We start from the raw sequence: 20769 nt of genomic DNA on the forward strand, positions 1-20769 counted from the left end.
CAAGCTCTGATACCAGTTGTTGGGCAATTCCAGAACTCAAACACACAAATTTACGTGGTTCGGCAACTTGCCTACTCCACGGAGCTACTGGTTTGTATTAATCAAGCTTAGAAACAATACAAACAAAATAAGGAGGAGGAGAAAATCTTCTCTACTCAACTCAAGCTCTCTCTCTCACGTTTTTCTCTCTGTGTTTTCACTCTTCTCTGCGTTCTTCACACACCAACACTCTTCACTTTGTCTAATTATAGCCAAAGCTTGGGGGAAGAAGTCAAGGCCACCAATTACGGCAAAATAGTTGCCACCATTTATGCCTCCACTTTATGCTAAGTGGAAGGTGATGTGTTCCCACTAGGCATTAGTGGAGGTGGGGCATTGTTTGTCCCCATGATATTAACAAATCTCTGGGTTCTTGTTAAGTTAGGACTTGTAAGAAAAGGCAAGAAGTCTATCACAAATATGAAGGTACAGAAGGTAATGCCAGATGCTCCTCAGTAACACAACTCAGAGAGAAAAACAGAAGGCAAGAAATATAAAGTAACTCAATTTCTGAAACCCAGTTTAATCCTACTTAAATCTTAGTAAAATAATCTCACTTACGTGTATTTTTAATACAGTAATTCTATTTCTTTACAATGCTAATGACTACTGGTGTCAGAAGTGTCAAATAATAACCTAAAAGTCAATTATTTTCATGGTCTATTTCCAAAGCTGTCGGTCTCTCCTGATTTCGGTTGGTAAGCTGATCGATATCTATACTACCTCTTGAGGTGCTTCCCTATTTGGACTAGAATCATAGCTTGCAGAAGATCGATTGGCAGGATATTCCGTGTGGACTGAATAGTCTGATGGGCTTGGCGCACACATAGGTGGCAGACTGATGCCATTTCTATCTTTCAGATCACTTTGTCTGAAAGTACTGGATGTCGAGTCCCTTTGAATGAAAATTCTAAAGAAGTTTTCAATTCTACTCCATATTGAAGCTGTGGAATCAGAGGACCTCAAGACGTTTCTTTCTCGGTAAACAAACATGACTACGAAGATAATGAGAGCTAACAATGCAGCTAGTCCTGCAATTAAAAATAACCCCCAGAAACTCTTGAGACTAAGGCTATTAGATGAAATTGAGGGGCTGGAATCTGGACAAGTGCTTTTTTTGCCAAACCATGCACCCTCGATTTGCTTCATTTCATCTCCCTCGGTCACATTTAAAATTGCCCTCGATATATCAGGCACTAGAGGAGAACCTTTAGGGAAGACCTGAAGTTAAAAAAAGAAAGGATACATGAGAAACTATGCACTTATTAGCCACAGAGTAAATGGAAATAACAAGATAGGAAAGTGAGCTTACAAAGCCAAAACCGCCGGTTTTAAATTTAGGATCAATCATGGTATATTTGGAGCAATATCTTGACAGAATGAGCTTTATAAATGCCAGTTCGTCGAAAGCTGCGGCAATACCACCATTTCCACTTCCTTTGGAGAAAAGATGGTGGCATTCTTCTGCAGAATTATACACCATGAGCTTGGACTTGTCGAACCCCAAGTCTAACAAGAGTCCTAGAACAAAAGAACCCTTCTGGTAGCCCACATACTCTCCTTTCTTAATGAGCTCACTCACATCAGTAACTGTAGGCTGCAGCTGCTCGACGGTAAGTAGGCTTGCTAAACTGGCTGTGTAACTCTGCGTGAGGATCAACACAACAAAACACCAGATGATTATCACCGCCCTAGACAAGTTGCTAACCACTCTCTCCCCTGTAAATATAAACATAAAGTCAATTTGGTGTTTATATATATGGAGTGCTAGTACAACAGTAGAAGTAGAATTCACAAGGGAAGGGAGATTACGTTGTGCAAAAACCATAGTTGAGAAGGAAAACCAGAAACTAGTGCCAGCTTGATCTGAAGCTGACCCTCGAAAATCATCATTTATTCTGTGCTCAAGAACCCAGACCACAAATCCAATGAAAACAAAAAACACAAAACTGGTCACCCAAAGGTCCCGTGTCAAAGGTTTCATGAAGACCCAAGCATTTTTGCTGTTGTTGTCTGCAATCGGAACAATCATGGAGACACCACTTTCTGTGAAAGGCAGGGTATAGTCGATGTACAAGGACCTGTTGTAGACAATAGTTATGTCTCCAACCACGGCATCATAATTCTGTTGGCAATAAACAAAAAATACTTCAATGTGAATGATATTCAAACTGATATAGTTACAAGAACAGAAAAGGAGAGAGCAAGTCTTACCTTCAAGTACACTTGATAGGCCAGATCGTTGTAAGTTCCAGCAGGTTCGCCATCAGAGTTGGCAAAGGGGATGTACTCATAAGGCAAAGCATAAGGCAATGCTTTGACTACAGCATCAAAAACATCTATGCAGAATCCGGTGAATGTTGTGGTGTTGGAACCAGGATCTTTTGTGACAGCTACTAACTCACTGAAGCCAGCCTTCAGAGGCACTCCTATTTTCAACTCCTTCTCGTTTGTGGGAATCTCCCAACCCTTGGGAACCGCAGTTGTATCCCCAGGAAAAATTACAGTTGAAACTCTGGAAGTAGAAGTTGAATTCGTACGTTTATTTATTCTCGGATTGAATTTTTTCACAAGTCCTTCTGTTGGCGTCCAAAATCCAATCCCTCTTCCTCCATTTCCGTTCACATTAACTATCTGAAAAGCTGACGATTGCAACTGCCCATCAACAAAAAGGTAATCTCCTGTAAGGCCTTTGAAACTAGTGGTCGATAAAGCTTGAACAATGTTTGGACCATTTAAAGAGATGCCAAGAGTTGCAAGATCTGTTGATGAGTTGCTAGAAACATTTGCCTTTTGGAAGCCAAAATTTGTAGTGCCGGCTTTCTCAACTGCCAAGGCCAATGCTGTAGCGGCATCATAGGCCAGTAGTCCATAAATGTTCAACTCAGCATCAATTTTATTTGGATTATCTCGTAGGAATTTCCTTTTCCACCGAGCTCGAAAATATTCAAGCTCTTTTGTTCTTGGAACGTAAGGTTTAATACCCAATACTCCTTGGATAGTATCGGTGACAGAATGATTTGGTGAACTCAAGAAATCAACACTCAGACCGTCAGTCATGATCCAAACATAGCCTTCACTCATCATTCCAATCTCTTTTGCTTTGGTGAAAAGCCGAGTGCCTAGAGAGCGATACATATGCACAATGAAAACTCTAGTTTGCATTGTCATCAACCTATAAAGCTCCTCAACAATTTGATCATCAGTGGCCGATGGAGAAATGACACTCCGGTAGGGTACTCGAGCATCAACTTCTTGCAGAGCATCAATTAAATAAGGTATGATTCCCTCTCCATATTCGTTGTCAATGTAGATGGGCACCGCTTCTCTCCATCCAAAGGCTTGAACTATAGCACTTATGGCATTCACTTGAGCTGAATCATTTTGTGTTGCTCGCAAGAAATATGAACTCCTGATGGAAGTAAGAGAAGGACTCGTTGCAGAAAAAGAAATAATTGGCACCTGAGCTTTTTCTCCAAGATCAATAACAAAATTGGCTTGCATTGATGTTTTTGGGCCTAAGATTGCTTGCACTTCCACATTTTTTATCAAGTCCAGGGCTGCATTTCGAAAGGAGATTAGAAAAATTAAAGACTTCTGCAGCGGAGAACGATAAAGCAAAGGATCACAGTTTCTTATAGGATGATCATTCTGCAGTCACGTTTTATGATCTGTGAGCTCCTCCCTTTTAATTGCTCTACACCTTATGTTGGATTTGGTTAATGCTCTAATACTGAAGGGACTTATGCATGAAATAAATATGTCTTTTGAACAATTTTATAGTGAATTTTTATTATTTAAAAAAAATAAGAAAAAATGTTCTTTTTATCTTTACTTTCTTGTCTTTTCTGTTTCGCAACAGTAACTAAACACTACCTTATAAATTAAGAAACGGCATGACAGCAGAAAATTAACATGCTTTTGTCTAGCAATCCATGCTGATCGAGCTCTGTATTTCTTTCACTATCAATCCAAACTTTTTAAACAGAGCATGAACTTCTGTTTTAACTTGAGGGAAAACTAGCTAATTAACTGGTGAGTGTAAATGTATATTGCAAGAACTAGTGCTTCTCTATCAACAAAAATAATTTATAGATTGACATGGTAACCACATGATTATCATAATTGAATGGTGATTCAAGTATAATGCAATGATTGGTGTGACCGTCCTAAACAATTAAAATAGGCAATGCCAAACTTATTATGTTCATATTTTATTTTAAGAAGTACATCTCATGCTGTTAATTACATATAAAAAGATGGCTGATAAGCCATCAAGTACTCAATGAGTTCAATTCTAAATTATTAATAATTCAAAAGTGATTAGGCATCAAGTACAGATAAGCTACTAAGGACATACACATGTTGATGCAACCTTTTAATCAAGTTTAAATTGTTTTCATGTGTTGCTTATTGGACTATTAGATATTCCTAAACAATTTTGTTATTTTCTTAGGATTTTTATGTTCTTTTAAGATTATATTTTAATTTTCTTAATGTTTTTAGATTTTAAATTGTTTTACAGGGGATTTAGGTTTTCTTAACTTTTTAAAATATTTTATAAATCTTTTGAAAAAACAACTATTACATACAATTTAATGTTCACTCTTTTTGCTCATTAATTTTTATGTTTCGTATATCATTGATACAGGGAGGTGTCCAGCTCACGATAGATGACAACTATTAATTTAAATTTTTATGTTTCGTATGTTATCGCTATTATATTAGCTTCCACCTACAGCCTTGAAGGAGAAGAGGCTGGACCAGTTCTTGAGGAGGGGCCTAGCTAACCGTATTAGTTTGAAGAGAGGAGAAGAATAGTGATTGTAATTACTAGGAAATTGCATGTTTTGATTGTTTGAATCAAATCATATTAATAAATTGGAGACGTGGTCCTGTGCGTGGGCTACAATTTTACGTTAGCGATTTACAATTACATTGAAGAAGAATTTATTGAATTCTTTCAAATAGAAGGTGTGTACAATTTTCTAGGGAAATATCAAAACTTGAAAAAAAATTTATATAGAAGATACACATATAAAATATGTGTACAATCCTAAAAAGGTTTAATTTTTTTGGTAGAGGCTCGAGCCCCTACTTGCTCCCTATCTCCACCCCTGATCATAATTAAGATTATTATAAAAGAAGATTTTTTATTATTATTATTGAAATAAGTTACAATGGCAAGAGTTGGAAGAGGAGAATGGCAAGAGATTTGCATTTACACTGTACTGTACACCCCCATCAAAGTCATTGTCGCCGGCACATGTTAATGTTCGCATGTAAAACAGAGGCACTTGGACGTGTACCCTTGACTATGACAAATTGGTCACATATGACAAATTAGTTGCCCTCAGATCTGTCGGAATTCGCCTTGTTCTGGTCACCGATAAATATCCCTTGTCTTATTGGTTATTTCACCATCGTGTACCCTTGACTAAATCAAAGTATTTGTGATTAGTTATTGAATATTCAAGCTTGTAGCATAGATCCCCTAAACTCTTGAGCTGTTGGTGGCAAAGGGCTTCGTTCCGACATCATCTTCTCCAGTTTGAGTTTAATAAGATAATATTGTTTCATTGTTTTTAGGTTTTACTAACAGAAAGCACCGGGCTTTTTCTTGCTTGTTTGAGAAATCATACAAGGCTGGCTTTCCTCAACAAGCTGAAGCTGAGAAAACCAGTGTGCCTTCCGTAATCATAATAAAATATAAATCAGTTAGCATAAAGTGAAGTCTTAGACCCAAATATATAATTGAAGATCACAATCAGTTCCTTTTTTAATATTTTTATTGGCAGGAAATCATTAAACAGTGCGTGCCTAATTGTCTATTGTTTAGGACAAGGTTCGAATATGCCAATCATTTATTTTAGCTGTGGCTTCCTTCGAGGAAGCATCCTTTGTTATGTCACATCGTTGTCTCCCGTAAGTCAATCGTGTTTTACACTGCTGCAAGCTTTTTCCTGGGTACTACTTCTTAATTCTAGTTCCAAAATCACCATAAATTTTTATTTAGCTTAAGTGCCCGGATTATGATAATAATGGTAAATTAAAGTGTTTTTAATTTAAAAATATATTGAAATAATATTTTTTTATTTTTAATATTAGTATATTAAAATAATAAAAAAATATTAAAAAATTTTAATTTTTAAATAAAAAAAATTTAAATGTTTTAAAAACTCGGGTTGGACTGTGTTTCTAAACCATTCTTAAAAGATGGAGGTGTTTCTCAACCGTTTACCCAAGATGACAAAAAATGAGGTCAAGATGGATTCATATATAATCAAATAATTTAGAGTTTTAAATTGAAAATAATTCTTATTATTTATGTTCGTAGATTTTTAAGAAGAAGTGTAGGACCCAGTGCCTTTGGATGTTGGGTAGCCTTTATTCTTCTGACCTGGTAACCAACGCAACTATTTTAAAATTCAGATCCGCTTGATTTGGAGCTTTAATTGGTTTTAATTGGAAAAAAAAAATAGAAAAATCAACTTGTTAATTTAAAAAAAAATTAACAAAACATCATCATTTTAATTCTTTTTTCTTTTTAATTTTGTTTTGAGGTCGACCCTCTTGCCCCTAACTTGTCCCTTGCCCTTGATGAACCCTGACATAGTTTAAAAATTATGACTAACACAACAAGTTTCAAGAAAAGAATCCAAATGTTATATATATATATATATATATATATATATATATATATATATATATATATAACAGTTTTCTAAATCATTCTTTCAATTTTAACCAAGGGTTTCATTTGGTTTCATGATGTATGCCTATCACAAGAGGACTATTTTCTTCCATTTTATTGTGATTGCTAGGAGGATAAATTAATAGCTGCAGAAAGGAAAATGTATAAAAATATCAACGTGGATTTTAAATTCTATTGCTTGCTTATATACCTAATGCGTGCATGATGCAGAAAGTCAGCTTGGATTGATTAAAGTAAATAATTTACGATTAAGTCCATCAATTCCAGTTTTAGTGTTCAATGATTAAGAAATCAGTCCCATCTATTGACTGTTACAGAGGAAATTTATATATTAACTGCATGTTGTCAGAGATAAGCCATTACTTTAGTTTTTTCTTGAGATTCTGAAATTCTCTATCCTTAAAAGAAATTAAGAACCAAACTTAAAATGGCTGATCCCTAATCCCCATCCACCACAGAAGTGCCATAAACTTGTGGGAAAAAACCTTGAACTAGCATCTATAAATGAAGGTTAGAAATTGCTAAAGCAAGAAGAAGGAAAAAAAGGGTAAAAGAGTTGATCAACTAGCTATCAAGAGTCCAAAATACTGTAGCCTTTCATTTTAATAATGCAACTCAGTTTAATCGATCCTCCTTGCGCCATAATAAAATTATCAAATTTCTATTCAAAATTTATCCAAAAGCAGGAACTAGATCAATATACATATGCATATGATGTAGAGTTGCAATTAAAATCATTACAAATATAATTTTTTTACCGATAAATTATGGTGAATTTTATCAATACATTATTCTTTCATTATATCTATCAATAAACATAGATAAAAATGAATTATAATGAGAAAAAAAGTTTAAAAAAATGTCAAAAATAACTTGAGAAGTATAGCTCAACTGGTCAGATCATGAGTTTGCTCCCCAGAAGTTACCAGTTCAAGTCTCACAAATCTCAGGGCCACTTGAGTCTTATATGGTCATTAACTTCAGGACTCGTGGGATTAGTCGAGGTGCGCGCAAACTGGTCCGGACACCCATGTTAATAAAAAAAATATCAAAAGGTACAATGACGTGCCACTTCTACAGATAGAATTACAGGCAGATTAATTCCATTGATGAATATCATTGGTAAATCCATTTATAATATTAAATTTATGATCTAACGAATACCTTTCTCCCTTCCTCATTTCTTTTTCTTTCTTTATTTTTCTCTACAATAAACAGCAAACCCTCTAATTTTTTTTATTACACATCAACCTCCCACTACAAATTCGACCACCTCAACACTTAGTTTGTTAACATCTCTGTTCTAATTCAAATTTTATTAAGGTTTCTCAACTTAAAGAAAGTAAAATTATCTTTTTTAACTTAATTTTTATTGTATATTTTTGTAGTATATGTATTTTGTTTGGATGTTTACTTGTTTTATAATTTTTTTTTTGCATATAAATTTGTTGCATAAATATATGATTTGTACATGCCAGGAAAGGGTTTGTTTGAGATTTTATGCAATCATATTTATACCTTCCAAAAAGAGATTCTTCAAAAAATAATTATTATGAGACCTACATAAACTCTTTTGATCAGGAGACATACAGGGTATGAGCTGGTTCTTATCATGTATTTTTATTTCATCATATATGTTAATGGAACCTTTTTGTGAGTCTCCAGTTCACAAAATGCTGCGAGTCCAACTCCAACCGCTAACATTTTGAGAACTTACAGAGAAGAAGAAAACAGATGAAACCTTGATATTGATGATGAACTCTATATTGGTGAAGAAAACATATGAACTCTCTCGATATCAACAAATATATATTGCTCTTTGCTGCTGGCTATAACGCAGTATTCCATAAACATTCACGATGTCGGGAGGGAAAACTGGATCAGTTGCTGCCCTTACTACAACTTTCACCACGACAGTAACATTGATAGTGGGAGTGAACAAGGGTCCAACGAGGGGAAGCTGTTATGTGGTTTTGCATGTTGGAGAACCTGCAGTGGGATTGCCATTAATAAATTACAATGAACCTCCAAATTACTGGATTAAAATATGATAGGAGTGAATCCTCCTCGTCGCATTTCAAGCATTTCTCCCATGTAAATGATGACACGGCAACAAAACACTCCTCAAAACTTGATTTCTGGTGAGCAGTGTTAAAATAATTAAGATCAAACACAAAAGGGAGGTTAGAATTCTCAATGATCTATTTATTATGAGTGCATAGTGTTAACCTAAATACAAAGAAAGTATATATAGGTTAAACTGAAAATATTATTCTACCCTTAATAAATAAGACTACATAAATATTATTTAACATCTCTCCTCAGACTCACGATGCGGTAGCTACAAGCATCGAGAGTTTGCCAACAAGAAATCGAAAACGAGAGATGGAATGCACCTTGATAAAGAAATCTGCAATCTGCAAGGAAGAAGGAGCAAAACGTAAAGTAATGGTGTCATGCTTGAGATGATGACGAGTAAGATGACAATCGATCTCAATGTGCTTAGTTCGCTAATGAAAAACCGAATTGTGAGCAATCTGAATAGAACTCTGGTTGTCACAATACATAGGAGTAGAATGAGAAAATGAAACTCTCATATCACCAAGTAACCAATGTAACCAAACAATCTCTTTAGTAGTAGATATCATGGCACGATATTCTGCTTCGGTGGATGATCGAGAAACAATAGATTGTTTCTTGCTCTTCCAAGAAATAAGAGAATCACATAAAAAGATACAGAACTCGGTAAGGGACTTGCGATCTATGTGATCGCTACCATGATCAGCATCGGAGTATGCACGCAGCTTCAAGAAAGAGGTGAATGAAAGTAAAAGACTCTGAAAAACTATACAACGACAATATCGCAAAATACGAAGAACAGCTACCTAGTGAACAGTAGTAGGAGAAACAAGAAACTGACTAATAATATGAACAACATATGCAATATCTAGACGAGTAATGGTGAGATATACTGTAAAACCTCCGGGCGAAAAATAAAAAATTGACTAGTTTTAGGTAAAACAAAAAAATTCATAACTCTTGATTGAGTTATCAGAAAATTCTAAAAATTTGTGTGGAGCCTTCTAATATGATTTCTTATCTTGGGTTAAAATTTTAGAATTTTTAGAGAAATTCGGAAATTTTACGAAAAATCACAAGTCGACTAGTTTTACGTTATTGGACGTAATTTTCAATCCGACCATGGGATTGAGCTGAAATTTTATGAGGAACCTTAAAATATATTGAATAAAATCTGGTTAAAATTTTAAGATGAATGGAGCTCGGCAGTGCTAGCAAAAAAATAAAAACCGTCAAATAGAGGCAAAAATACTCATTAAGGGTAGAATAGTGATTAGCTATTGAAAAGAAAACATATAAGCTCTCCTTCTCTTTTATTAACTGCCGAATGGGCAGAAACAAAATAGAGGAAAAGAAAAACAGAGCATAACGTGAGAGAAAGAGAGAAATGTAAGGAAAAACAATAAGGAAATTGAGAGAATAACTTTATAAACTTGCAAGTTCAACCTATAAAACACTAAATCAAGTGAAGGAAGGAGGATTTGAGAAGGGGAGTTCAACTAACTTTGGAAGAGAAGAGAAATTGGAAGAAAAGAAATAGGTAAGCATGAGAAGTTTTGATTTAATGTTTGATTTAGATGTTTTCCTAAGCTTATTTGATTAAGTTAGGAAGTAATTTCATGGAATTTTACCTTAGTTTCCCTTAAATCCTAGATTTTTGAATTTAGGGTTCTTATGTGAATTTGGGGGAATTAGGAGGGGAAGGAAAAATGATGAAATTGAAGTGGAATAGAATGAAAACAAGTTGAAATAACAAGTAAATGAAGAAAATTTGGGGGAGGAAAAAGAAACAACATTCGGCCAAATGAAGGAGAAAAATAGGAGAATGAGTTTTGATGTTAATGTTTAGAAAAAAAAAATCATGTTTAATCATGATAAATGAAAATGTGAGAAAGATTAAATGAAGAGATAGCATTTAAGTTGAGAAAATAATAATAATAATAATTATAATTATAAGTAAATTCAAATTAAAAGAGAAATAAACTAGTTAAAAGAAAATATGAAGACAAAATGTCTAGATTGTGTTTGAATATAGTATTTAGATAAAATAAATAATATGATGTGAGGGTATAAAGAATAGAAGAATTATTTGATGGAGGAATTATGAACATAGAGTAAGCAAAGAAGTAGCTTGAGTTAAATATGAGGTTGTATGTAAAATAATGATGTTATATTTGAGAATGAATTTTTATTAGAACAAATTACAAATAAAAATATTACGTGCTTTGTGTTTCTGCACGTAAGAAAAATATTGATGGACTAATGATATAATGACACTTGATTGATTCAGGAGTTGTGTCTGAAGTTGGTTATCAGACAGGAGGAGCTGGGTCATCCCGAACAGAAGGTAGGTGATTCGTCACCTTATTTTGTAATTTTAGTTTCCCTAATTATCTATGTTGGTTATTTAATTGATATTAAACGAATGGAGCAAATGAATAATTTGAGTTATGATTATGTGAATTATTAGTAAATTATGTGAAATTACCGGTTTTATTGGTTAACAAAGGGGTTAACTGGATATGGGGTAATTCATATGGAATTACTAGATTGTTTGGCTAATAAAAGAGATTAGCCGGATGCTGGGTAATTCGAATGGAATTACCAGATTGATTGGCTAACAAAAGAGATTAGCCGAATACTAGGTAATTCATATGGAATTACCGGATTGATTTTTGCTAACCGAAATGGGTTAGCCGGATTTTTGGGTAATCAAGAGAATTACCGGGTTTATTGGTTAACAAAGAGATTAATCGAATAAGGAGTAATTCATATGGAATTACCGGATTGATTGGCTAACAAAAGAGGTTAGCTAGATGATGGGTAATTCGAATGGAATTACTGGATCTGTTGGTAACTGAGGAAGGAAAACTAAATTTCTGAATAGTTATATGGAAGTGTTAGATTTATTTGGTAATTAAGATGAGTTAACTGGATTTTTAAGTTTTGAAAAGACTATGTATGGGATTAAGTTAGATTGAAGTAGAAGTATTAAATTTCAAAGGTTAAGAGTAATTAATTAATATTAGACTAATATAGCGAGTAAGTTAATTAATATGGTTATTGTTGAAACAGGTACACCGCGAGGTGATGCAGATCATTAGATGTAGGAATTCTCCTGTTTATGAATTATCATTTTGGAATGTAATATTCATGTCTTTACTTTCAGTGTAAATTCTTTTGTGTTGCAAAAAAAAATCAAGTAGAAGGTGTAATATGTAGTGGATGTATTATATATATGTATAGTTGTTAGTATGACCAAATCATTTTCAAAATAATAAGATAAGATTTATTATAAATATAATATGACTCTTAATCTTAATGTTGTATTTATGTAATTTAAAGGTATATATGTAGTTAGTTAGCATTTATTACGTTTGTGATGAATTTGTTTATCTTTGGAGTTGTTTTGGTAGTACATTTATGTTGATTTACTAATTGATATTATGAGACTTGAATATATTAATAAGTATAAGTATTGAGTTATTGTTTGATGAATGGAATGTGATCCAGGATGATTGGATTAAGATGGAAGTCGTAATGACATATAATAAAAGTGTTGTCGTTAACTTGGTACCAATAAAAATAGAGGAAACTCTGCCGAAATTTCAAAAAAAAAAAATCTCATAAATTTAGACATATTACCCAATACTTGACATTGGTAAAGAAATATTTGGAGATTTTATGACATTATGATTTGAGGGTGTTACATATACCAAGCTCCCAACAACAGTATGGTATAAAGTAGGATCTATCAAAGGTAAGCCATCAAAAGAAGAGTACGTTGCGTTAACCTCGATAAGAGTATCTGCAGTCTTGTTATTAGTAAATCTAGTCCGCTCAAGAATTTCTGTAACATATTTCGACTGAGAAAAAAGGTAACCTCTAGGTGAGTATGCTGCCTCTATACCTAGAAAATATCAAAGATAACCCAAATCTTTTATTTCAAATCGTCTAGCCAACTCTGTCTTCAAAACTGAAATACCATCAATGGCATCACCAATAATAATCATGTCATTAACATATAAAGACAGAATGATACGACCTGCTTGTAGCTGCAAGGAGAGAAACTTTTGAAATTGCTCAACCAAAGTACTAGGATCGATAATAGAGCATGAGGAAGCTACTGCTGCGGTATTATGGTGTGGTGGTTTATAACCATGAGGTGGTCTATGAGCATTAGATTGTGACTGGCTGTCAGGTTTCCAAGTTTGATTCTACTGTCTCAACTTAGGACACTGAGCCTTCCAATGACCTTTCCACTTACAGAAACTGCACTCGTCGAAGCCAACCCTTATGTAAGGCTTATGATGGTGATTGGAGAATTGCTTAGAGGGTACTGCTAATACAGAAGGATTCGAAGCAGAAAGAATACCCTTTACAGAATATGACTGAAAACGTATTTCTTCAACCAATAACTCACTGACAACCGAGTCAACAGAAGGTAGTGGAGAGCGATGCAGTATTGAACCTCTAAGTCCTTCGAAATCACTGCGAAGTGATGTTAAAAATTGTATCAATCGTTACTATTCTCTACGCTCAATATAAGCACCACATGCCTTTAATTCTGCCAATTCTATAAGAGCCAATTGATCCCAAAGATCTGTCATGGCAGAATAGAACTCCTGAATACTCATATTCTTCTAGTGAAGAGCTCGTATGTTATTCTCTAACTGATACTGCTTTGCAAAATTTGATTGTGTGAATAACCTCTGCAGATGATCCTGAACCTCCTTTGTTGTCTCATACTTCGCCATACTTCGCCAACGATCATGCCTCCGACGGACTTATTCAGTCGGCGATGCCATCGGTAAAAGTATTAACGATGGTTTTCGTGCCTCACACCGACAGAAGTAATCCGTCGGTAAAACTGTTTAATGGTGTAGTGTGATAATAGAATAGAAAAAACAGGACTCATGGATTCCTGAAGCAGTCTTCAACACGAGGCAAATCTCTGGGTTCTTGTTAAGTTAGGACTTGCAAGAAAAGGAAAGAAGTCTATCACAAATATGAAGGTACAGAAGGTAATGCCAGATGCTCCTCAGTAACACAACTCAAAGAGTAAAACAGAAGGCAAGAAATATAAAGAAGCTCAATTTCTGAAACCCAGTTTAATCCTACTTAAATCTTAGTAAAATAATCTCACTTACATGTGTTTTTAATACAGTAATTCCATTTCTTTACAATGCTAATGACTACTGGTGTCATGAGAAGTGAGAAATGATAACCTACAAGTCAATTATTTTCATGGTCTAGTTCCAAAGCTGCCGGTCTCTCCTGATTTCGGTTGGTAAGCTGATTGATCGGTATCTATGACTAGCTCTTGAGGTGCTTCCCTATTTGGACTAGAATAATAGCTTGCAGAAGATCGATTGGCAGGATATTCTGCGTCGACTGAATAGGATGATGGGCTTGGCGCACACATAGTAGGCAGACTGATGCCATTTCTATCATTCAGATCACTTTGTCTGAAAGTACTGGATGTGGAGTCCCTTTGAATGAAAATTCTAAAGAAGTTTTCAATTCTACTCCATATTGAAGCTGTGGAATCAGAGGACCTCAAGACGTTTCTTTCTCGGTAAACAAACATGACTACGAAGATAATGAGAGCTAACAATGCAGCTAGTCCTGCAATTAAAAATAACCCCCAGAAACTCTTGAGACTAAGGCTATTGGATGAAATTGAGGGGCTGTATTCTGGACAAGTGCTTTTTTTGCCAAACCATGCACCCTCTATTTGCTTCATTTTATCTCCCTCGGTCACATTTAAAATTGCCCTCGATATATCAGCCACTAGAGGAGAACCTTTAGGGAAGACCTGAAGTTACAAAAAGAAAGGATAAGTGAGAATCTATGCACTTATTAGCCACAGAGTAAATGGAAATAACAAGATAGGAAAGTGAGCTTACAAAGCCAAAACCGCCGGTTTTAAATTTAGGATCAATCATGGTATATTTAGAACAATATCTTGACAGAATGAGGTTTATAAATGCCAGTTCGTCGAAAGCTGCAGCAATACCACCATATCCACTTCCTTTGGAGAAAAGATGGTGGCATTCTTCTGGAGAACTATACACCTTGAGCTTGGACTTGTCGAACCCCAAGTCTAACAAGAGTCCTAGAGCAAAAGAACCATTCTGGTATCCCACATACTCCCCTTTCTTAATGAGCTCACGTACATCAGTAACTGTAGGCTGCAGCTGCTCGACGGTAAGTAGGCTTGCTAAACTGGCTGTGTAACTCTGCGTGAGGATCAACACAACAAAACACCAGATGATTATCACCGCCCTAGACAAGTTGCTAACCACTCTCTCCCCTGTAAATATAAATATAAAGTCAATTTGGTATTTATATATGGAGTGCTAGTACAACAGGAGAAGGAAAATTCACAAGTGAAGGGAGATTACGTTGTGCAAAAACCATAGTTGAGAAGGAAAACCAGAAGCTAGTGCCAGCTTGATCTGAAGCTGACCCTCGAAAATCTTCATTTATTCTGTGCTCAAGAACCCAGACCACAAATGCAATGAAAACAAAGAACAAAAAACTGCTCACCCAAAGGTCTCGTGTCAAAGGTTTCATGAAGACCCAAGCATTTTTGCTGTTGTTGTCTACAATCGGAACAATCATGGAGACACCACTTTCTGTGAAAGGCAGGGTATAGTCGATGTACAACGACCTGTTGTAGACAATAGTTATGTCTCCAACCACGGCATCATAATTCTGTTGACAATAAACAAAAAATACTTCAATGTGAATGATATTCAAACTGATATAGTTACAAGAACAGAAAAGGAGAGAGCAAGTCTTACCTTCAAGTACACTTGATAGGCCAGATCGTTGTAAGTTCCAGCAGGTTCGCCATCAGAGTTGGCAAAGGGGATGTACTCATAAGGCAAAGCATAAGGCAATGCTTTGACTACAGCATCAAAAACATCTACGCAGAATCCGGTGAATGTTGTGGTGTTGGAAACAGGATCTTTTGTGACTGCTACTAACTCACTGAAGCCATGCTTCACAGGCACTCCTATTTTCAACTTCTTCTCGTTTGTGGGAATCTCCCAACCCTTGGGAACCTCAGTTGTATCCCCAGGAAAAATTACAGTTGAAACTCTGGAAATAGAAGTTGAATTCATACGTTTATTTATTCTCGGATTCAGTGTTTTCACAAGTCCTTCTGTTGGCGTCCAAAATCCAATCCCTCTTCCTCCATTTCCGTTCACATTAACTATCTGAAAAGCTGATGATTGCAACTGCCCATCAACAAAAAGGTAATCTCCTGTAAGGCCTTCGAAACTAGTGGTCGATAAAGCTCGAAGAATGTTTGGACCATTTAAAGAGATGCCAAGAGTTGCAAGATCTGTTGATGAATTGCTAGAAACATTTGCCTTTTGGAAGCCTAAATTTGTAGTGCCGGCTTTCTCAACTGCCAAGGCCACTGCTGTAGTGGCATCATAGGCCAGTAATCCATAAATGTTGAACTCGGCATCAAGTTTATTTGGATTATCTCGTAGGAATTTCCTTTTCCACCGAGCTCGAAAATATTCAAGCTCTTTTGTTCTTGGAACATAAGGTTTAATACCCAATACTCCTTGGATAGTATCGGTGATCGAATGATTTCGTGAACTCAAGAAATCAACACTTAGACCGTCTGTCATGATCCAAACATAGCCTTCACTCATCATTCCAATCTCTTTTGCTTTGGTGAAAAGCCGAGTGCCTAGAGAGGGATACATATGCACAATGAAAACTCTAGTTTGCATTGTCATCAACTTATAAAGCTCCTCAACAATTTGATCATCAGTGGCCGATGGAGAAATGACACTCCGGTAGGGCACTCGAGCATCAACTTCTTGCAGAGCATCAGTTAAATAAGGTATGATTCCCTCTCCATATTCATTGTCAATGTAGATGGGCACCGCTTCTTTCCATCCAAAGGCTTGAACTATAGCACTTATGGCGTTCACTTGAGCTGAATCATTTTGTGTTGCTCGCAAGAAATATGAACTCCTGATGGAAGTAAGAGAAGGACTGGTTGCAGAAAAAGATATAATTGGCACCTGAGCTTTTTCTCCAAGGTCAATAACAAAATTGGCTTGCATTGATGTTCTTGGCCCTAAGATTGCTTGCACTTCCACATTTTTTATCAAGTCCAGGGCTGCATTTCGGAAGGAGATTAGAAAAATTAAAGACTTCTGCAGCCGAGAACGATCAAGCTGTGATGTTTTGAAAATAAATTAGTAGGAAAGGACAACCAAGCCCTTGGTGGCTTAAAGAGTGAGTATTATTAAATGAGGGGTATTGTGGTAATTGAATAATAGTTGATAAATATATATAGGAAGTATAAAAACAAAAGGAACAAAAAGAGGGAGCTGTGTTTTTGAGAGCAAACCGTGAGAGAGAAGGGAGAAGGAAGAAGAAGAAGAGAAAAGAGGGAAAGATAAGGAAAGGAGAAGAGAATTGGAGGAAATAAGTTTAAAGGTAAGATTATGTATAAATGTGTGTTAATTAAGCTTTTAATTTCTGTTTTGATAAATGTTAGGGTTTTGAAGATTGTGTTTTGGGTTTGATTGATGAATTAATTGGAAGGTTATGGGTTGATTGTTGTGGGTAATTGGTTAATTAGTTGATTGTGAGAGATTAGAGGTAAAGATGATGATTTTGAGTTATGATTTTATTTGAATGGTGAAATTGTGTTAGAAATCAGGTGATGACAGTAGGTAATCTGTGAAATTCTGGGTTTGAGGTTGAAGATGACGAAAATTCAATTTGGTCCCTCAATTTGTGAAATTACAGTTTAGTCCCTAAACTTTGGGAAAATTATAATTTGACCCTTAACAGTATTGTGAGACTCTGGACAGTGTTATTATGAGGTTAAGGATGATGAATCTGAGTTTGATAATTGATTTGGAATATTTTCAGTTTGGTCCCTCAATTTCGGGAAATTACATTTTAGTCCCTGAACTTTATGAAAATTTCAATTCGGTCCCTGGTTCGTTCTAGACAGAATTAAGGATGGTTTATGGGTGAAAATTCAGTATAGTTATGTATTTTCCAGATTGGTCAAATTTTGGTAAAATTACGTTTTGGTCCCTGTTTTGGAAAATTGTCATTTTAGTCCCTAAACTTAGGAGACTAAACCTGGTTTTATTTTTATGCATTGGGATCTCTTGTTTGAGTTGCTTTTGAGTATATTTTCATATTGTTGTAGGTTCTCCTAACGATCCTCAATAGGATTTTCGGGTCTTTCGTCTGACATTCCTTTAATTCTATATTTTCCGGGTGAGTGGGATAATCTTTAATATGCATATATGATAAGTAAATATGTATTCTGATTATATAATGAGTACAACTCGTTAATTTCTTGAATAATTATATATATGTTGCTTATTTTCCGAGTACTCATTTATTCTTGAATTTGCACTCGCAATCTGTCACAGTAAATTCTATTTGATATGATATACGTTTCTTGGATGATTATGTGAATATCTAATATGCCTTGATATGGGACTTGTCAGTAACTCCATGCTAACGGAGAGTAGTTAGCCTATGTGCACATAGTATTCTGTATACCTAGCTGGTGAGAGAGGCATCAGCCTGTGGTGACTGATCATCCCACAGTGGTCACCTTCGGGTGTCATCTGGCCACTTTTGAGTGTCATCTGGTCACCTTCGGGTGTCATCTGGTCACCTTCGGGTGTCATCTGATCTCTGACATGTAATCCACTACGTTATGATGATATGTTTAGTATGTACATGATATGTTCAGTATGTATATGTATATGTATATGTATATGTATATCAAGATAAATCATCTTGCAAACTATTAATATCAAGAATATCTAAAATGTATATTAATTATTATTCCCTCACTGAGTTGGTTGAACTCACCCCTCATTCTTAATATTATTTCAGGTTCTTAGTTTCTGATAGCAGGTGAACCTTGTTGAGTGTTCCTGCTTCTTCAGTTTTGGGTCAGTATGCCTTGCTTATCTTTCAAGGCTGTTTGATTCGATGTCTTAGGCGCTCCACTATTACTTTGTTTTAATTAAGTTTGGATTTTTGACAATGTAATAAGTATTATGGATTATTGTTTTGTTTTAATTACTGATGAGGAGTTTTAAAATATCTTTTGGTTTCATCAGTTAATATTTCTGAAGATTATGAAATGCTGCGTATTTTTGAATAAATTATTCTTTTGATATGTCCGTTTTGAGGCTTAGCGCGGGAGGGGTGTCCTTCCGCCACCGCTCCTGCGTTGCCGGTCATGGACCCGGGATTCGGGTCGTGACACAAGCAAAGGATGAAAGTTGCTGTTTAGATCAATTTTATTATTTTCCTATGATTTTTCTTTTTTACAATTCTATTTTAATTTTCTTGATGTTTTTGGATTTTAAATTATCTCCTTAGGTTTTTCTGACCGATTTACTATTTAAATGTTTTACAAATCTTTTGAGAAGACAATCATTATATATTAATTTTGAAATAATAAATTTAAAGTTCATATCTGTTTTTTTTTTTTCACTCATTAAAATTTCTATGTTTATTATGTTATTGCTATTATATAGCTTACGAGACCTCTACAATATTACAGCTCACGATAGACGACTGGGGGGGCGCAAATTTGGAAAGTAAGATAGCCACAATTTATGAAGACTTTTGTGTGTTTTGACCGACCTTATCGTTGCTAGCAGAAAGTTAAACCAGCTAGTCCTTCATTATCACGGTAAGGCTTTAGATAAAACGTGTCCTTCTTTGGTCTTAATTAAGGTGTTGATTGCCGATAATTAAGCTTCCTACGGATGTTGTCATTTTTGGGTTCAATACAATGAAAGGTTGAGGAAGAAATTTCTATCTTAATCTAAAAGTTTAAGTAATTAAGTGAGTTCTTAGAATGATTATATAAACCGGTTCGAGGGTGAATGGCTTACGTAAACATGATCAGAAAGAGAGTTTGTCTAGATATGTGCAGGTTTTTCTGAGAATACCCTTAGCTTGAAAAGAAAAGTATAACAAGCATGCAACGGTATATATATTCTCATATCATGTCAATGGACCTGCATTTCTATGATCAAAACCTAGAGATTTGCAGGTCCAGAACCTCGGATAATTAATACAGAAAGTAAAAATCTCTACTGTTAAAATGTTGCACGAGGAGGTTAATAATTAGCAGTAAGAAATGGTGAGCAATGATTCATAATTGGAGAAAAGAGATGATAATTAAGAGAAGGGGCAGAGAGGGGGAACCTGCAGCAGCTGCACCAATAACATCTTTCTTCGAGTCCCTGGTGTTGAGGACCAGTCTAGTTTTGTAGTCACCATGAGAGGCATAGAAGTCTGAAAGGGCCATGTTGATGCAGCTCAAAGCAATATTGGCATCCAAATAAGCCAAGTCAAGAACCACTCCTACATTCACTGGGATTGTAGATGTTGTGTTCTGGGCCACCCCAATTTCTAAGAACAAAATCATCAAAGAAAGGAAGAGAAAGAAAGATAGAACAGGATTTAAAGAGTATTCTTTCATGATCATCTTGATGTCCACCTATGGTTGAGCTGATTCTAGCTAGATTTCTTGGTTTAAGCTTGGAAGGAAGTGTCATTTATAAGGTGAAACCGTGTTTCTTTAGAATTGTGGTAGTGATGATTGTTTAAAGTATTTTTTATTTAAAAATATGTTAAGATAATATCTTTTTTATTTTTAAAAAATTATTTTTAAAATTAATATAAAAAAATTAATAAAAAAATTTAAAATTTAAAAAAACACGGTTTAACCGCGTATCAAGAACTAGGAAAGAGAAGAGCTTCGACAAGTTCTTGAGGAGGTGCCTCACCGTATTGGTTCGAAGAGAGGAGAAGTTATTACTAGGAAATTTCATGTTTGATTGTTTCAATCAAATCATATTAATAAATTGGTGATGGTCACCTGGACGTGGGTCCTG

At 35.2% G+C, this 20769-nt stretch overlaps 2 protein-coding genes and 2 long non-coding RNA genes across 4 annotated transcripts; 2 read left to right on the plus strand and 2 right to left on the minus strand.

Moving 5' to 3' along the window:
* Positions 1-573: 573 nt before the first annotated feature.
* LOC133688204 (glutamate receptor 2.8-like) lies at positions 574-8458 on the minus strand. The gene is made up of 5 exons (XM_062107614.1): positions 8402-8458; positions 2254-3636; positions 1852-2164; positions 1352-1758; positions 574-1260 (listed from the first exon to the last, which is right to left on the minus strand). Exons 1-5 carry the CDS (start codon positions 8456-8458, stop codon positions 754-756), a joined length of 2667 nt encoding a protein of 888 aa, XP_061963598.1. The 3' UTR covers positions 574-753.
* Positions 8459-10170: 1712 nt separating this feature from the next.
* Positions 10171-12048, plus strand: LOC133688341 (uncharacterized). Its single transcript, XR_009841129.1, has 3 exons — positions 10171-10373; positions 11124-11180; positions 11909-12048. It is a non-coding gene; the product is annotated as an uncharacterized LOC133688341 (long non-coding RNA).
* Positions 12049-14078: 2030 nt separating this feature from the next.
* On the minus strand, positions 14079-20387 carry LOC133688209 (glutamate receptor 2.8-like). Its single transcript, XM_062107623.1, has 5 exons — positions 20078-20387; positions 15643-16988; positions 15241-15553; positions 14743-15149; positions 14079-14651 (listed from the first exon to the last, which is right to left on the minus strand). Exons 1-5 carry the CDS (start codon positions 20358-20360, stop codon positions 14079-14081), a joined length of 2922 nt encoding a protein of 973 aa, XP_061963607.1. The 5' UTR covers positions 20361-20387.
* Positions 17119-18958, plus strand: LOC133689214 (uncharacterized). The gene is made up of 3 exons (XR_009841274.1): positions 17119-17311; positions 18042-18112; positions 18746-18958. It is a non-coding gene; the product is annotated as an uncharacterized LOC133689214 (long non-coding RNA).
* Positions 20388-20769: the final 382 nt, after the last annotated feature.

The sequence above is a fragment of the Populus nigra genome, chromosome 3 (genome assembly GCF_951802175.1).
Source record: "Populus nigra chromosome 3, ddPopNigr1.1, whole genome shotgun sequence".
Lineage (NCBI taxonomy): Eukaryota > Viridiplantae > Streptophyta > Magnoliopsida > Malpighiales > Salicaceae > Populus > Populus nigra.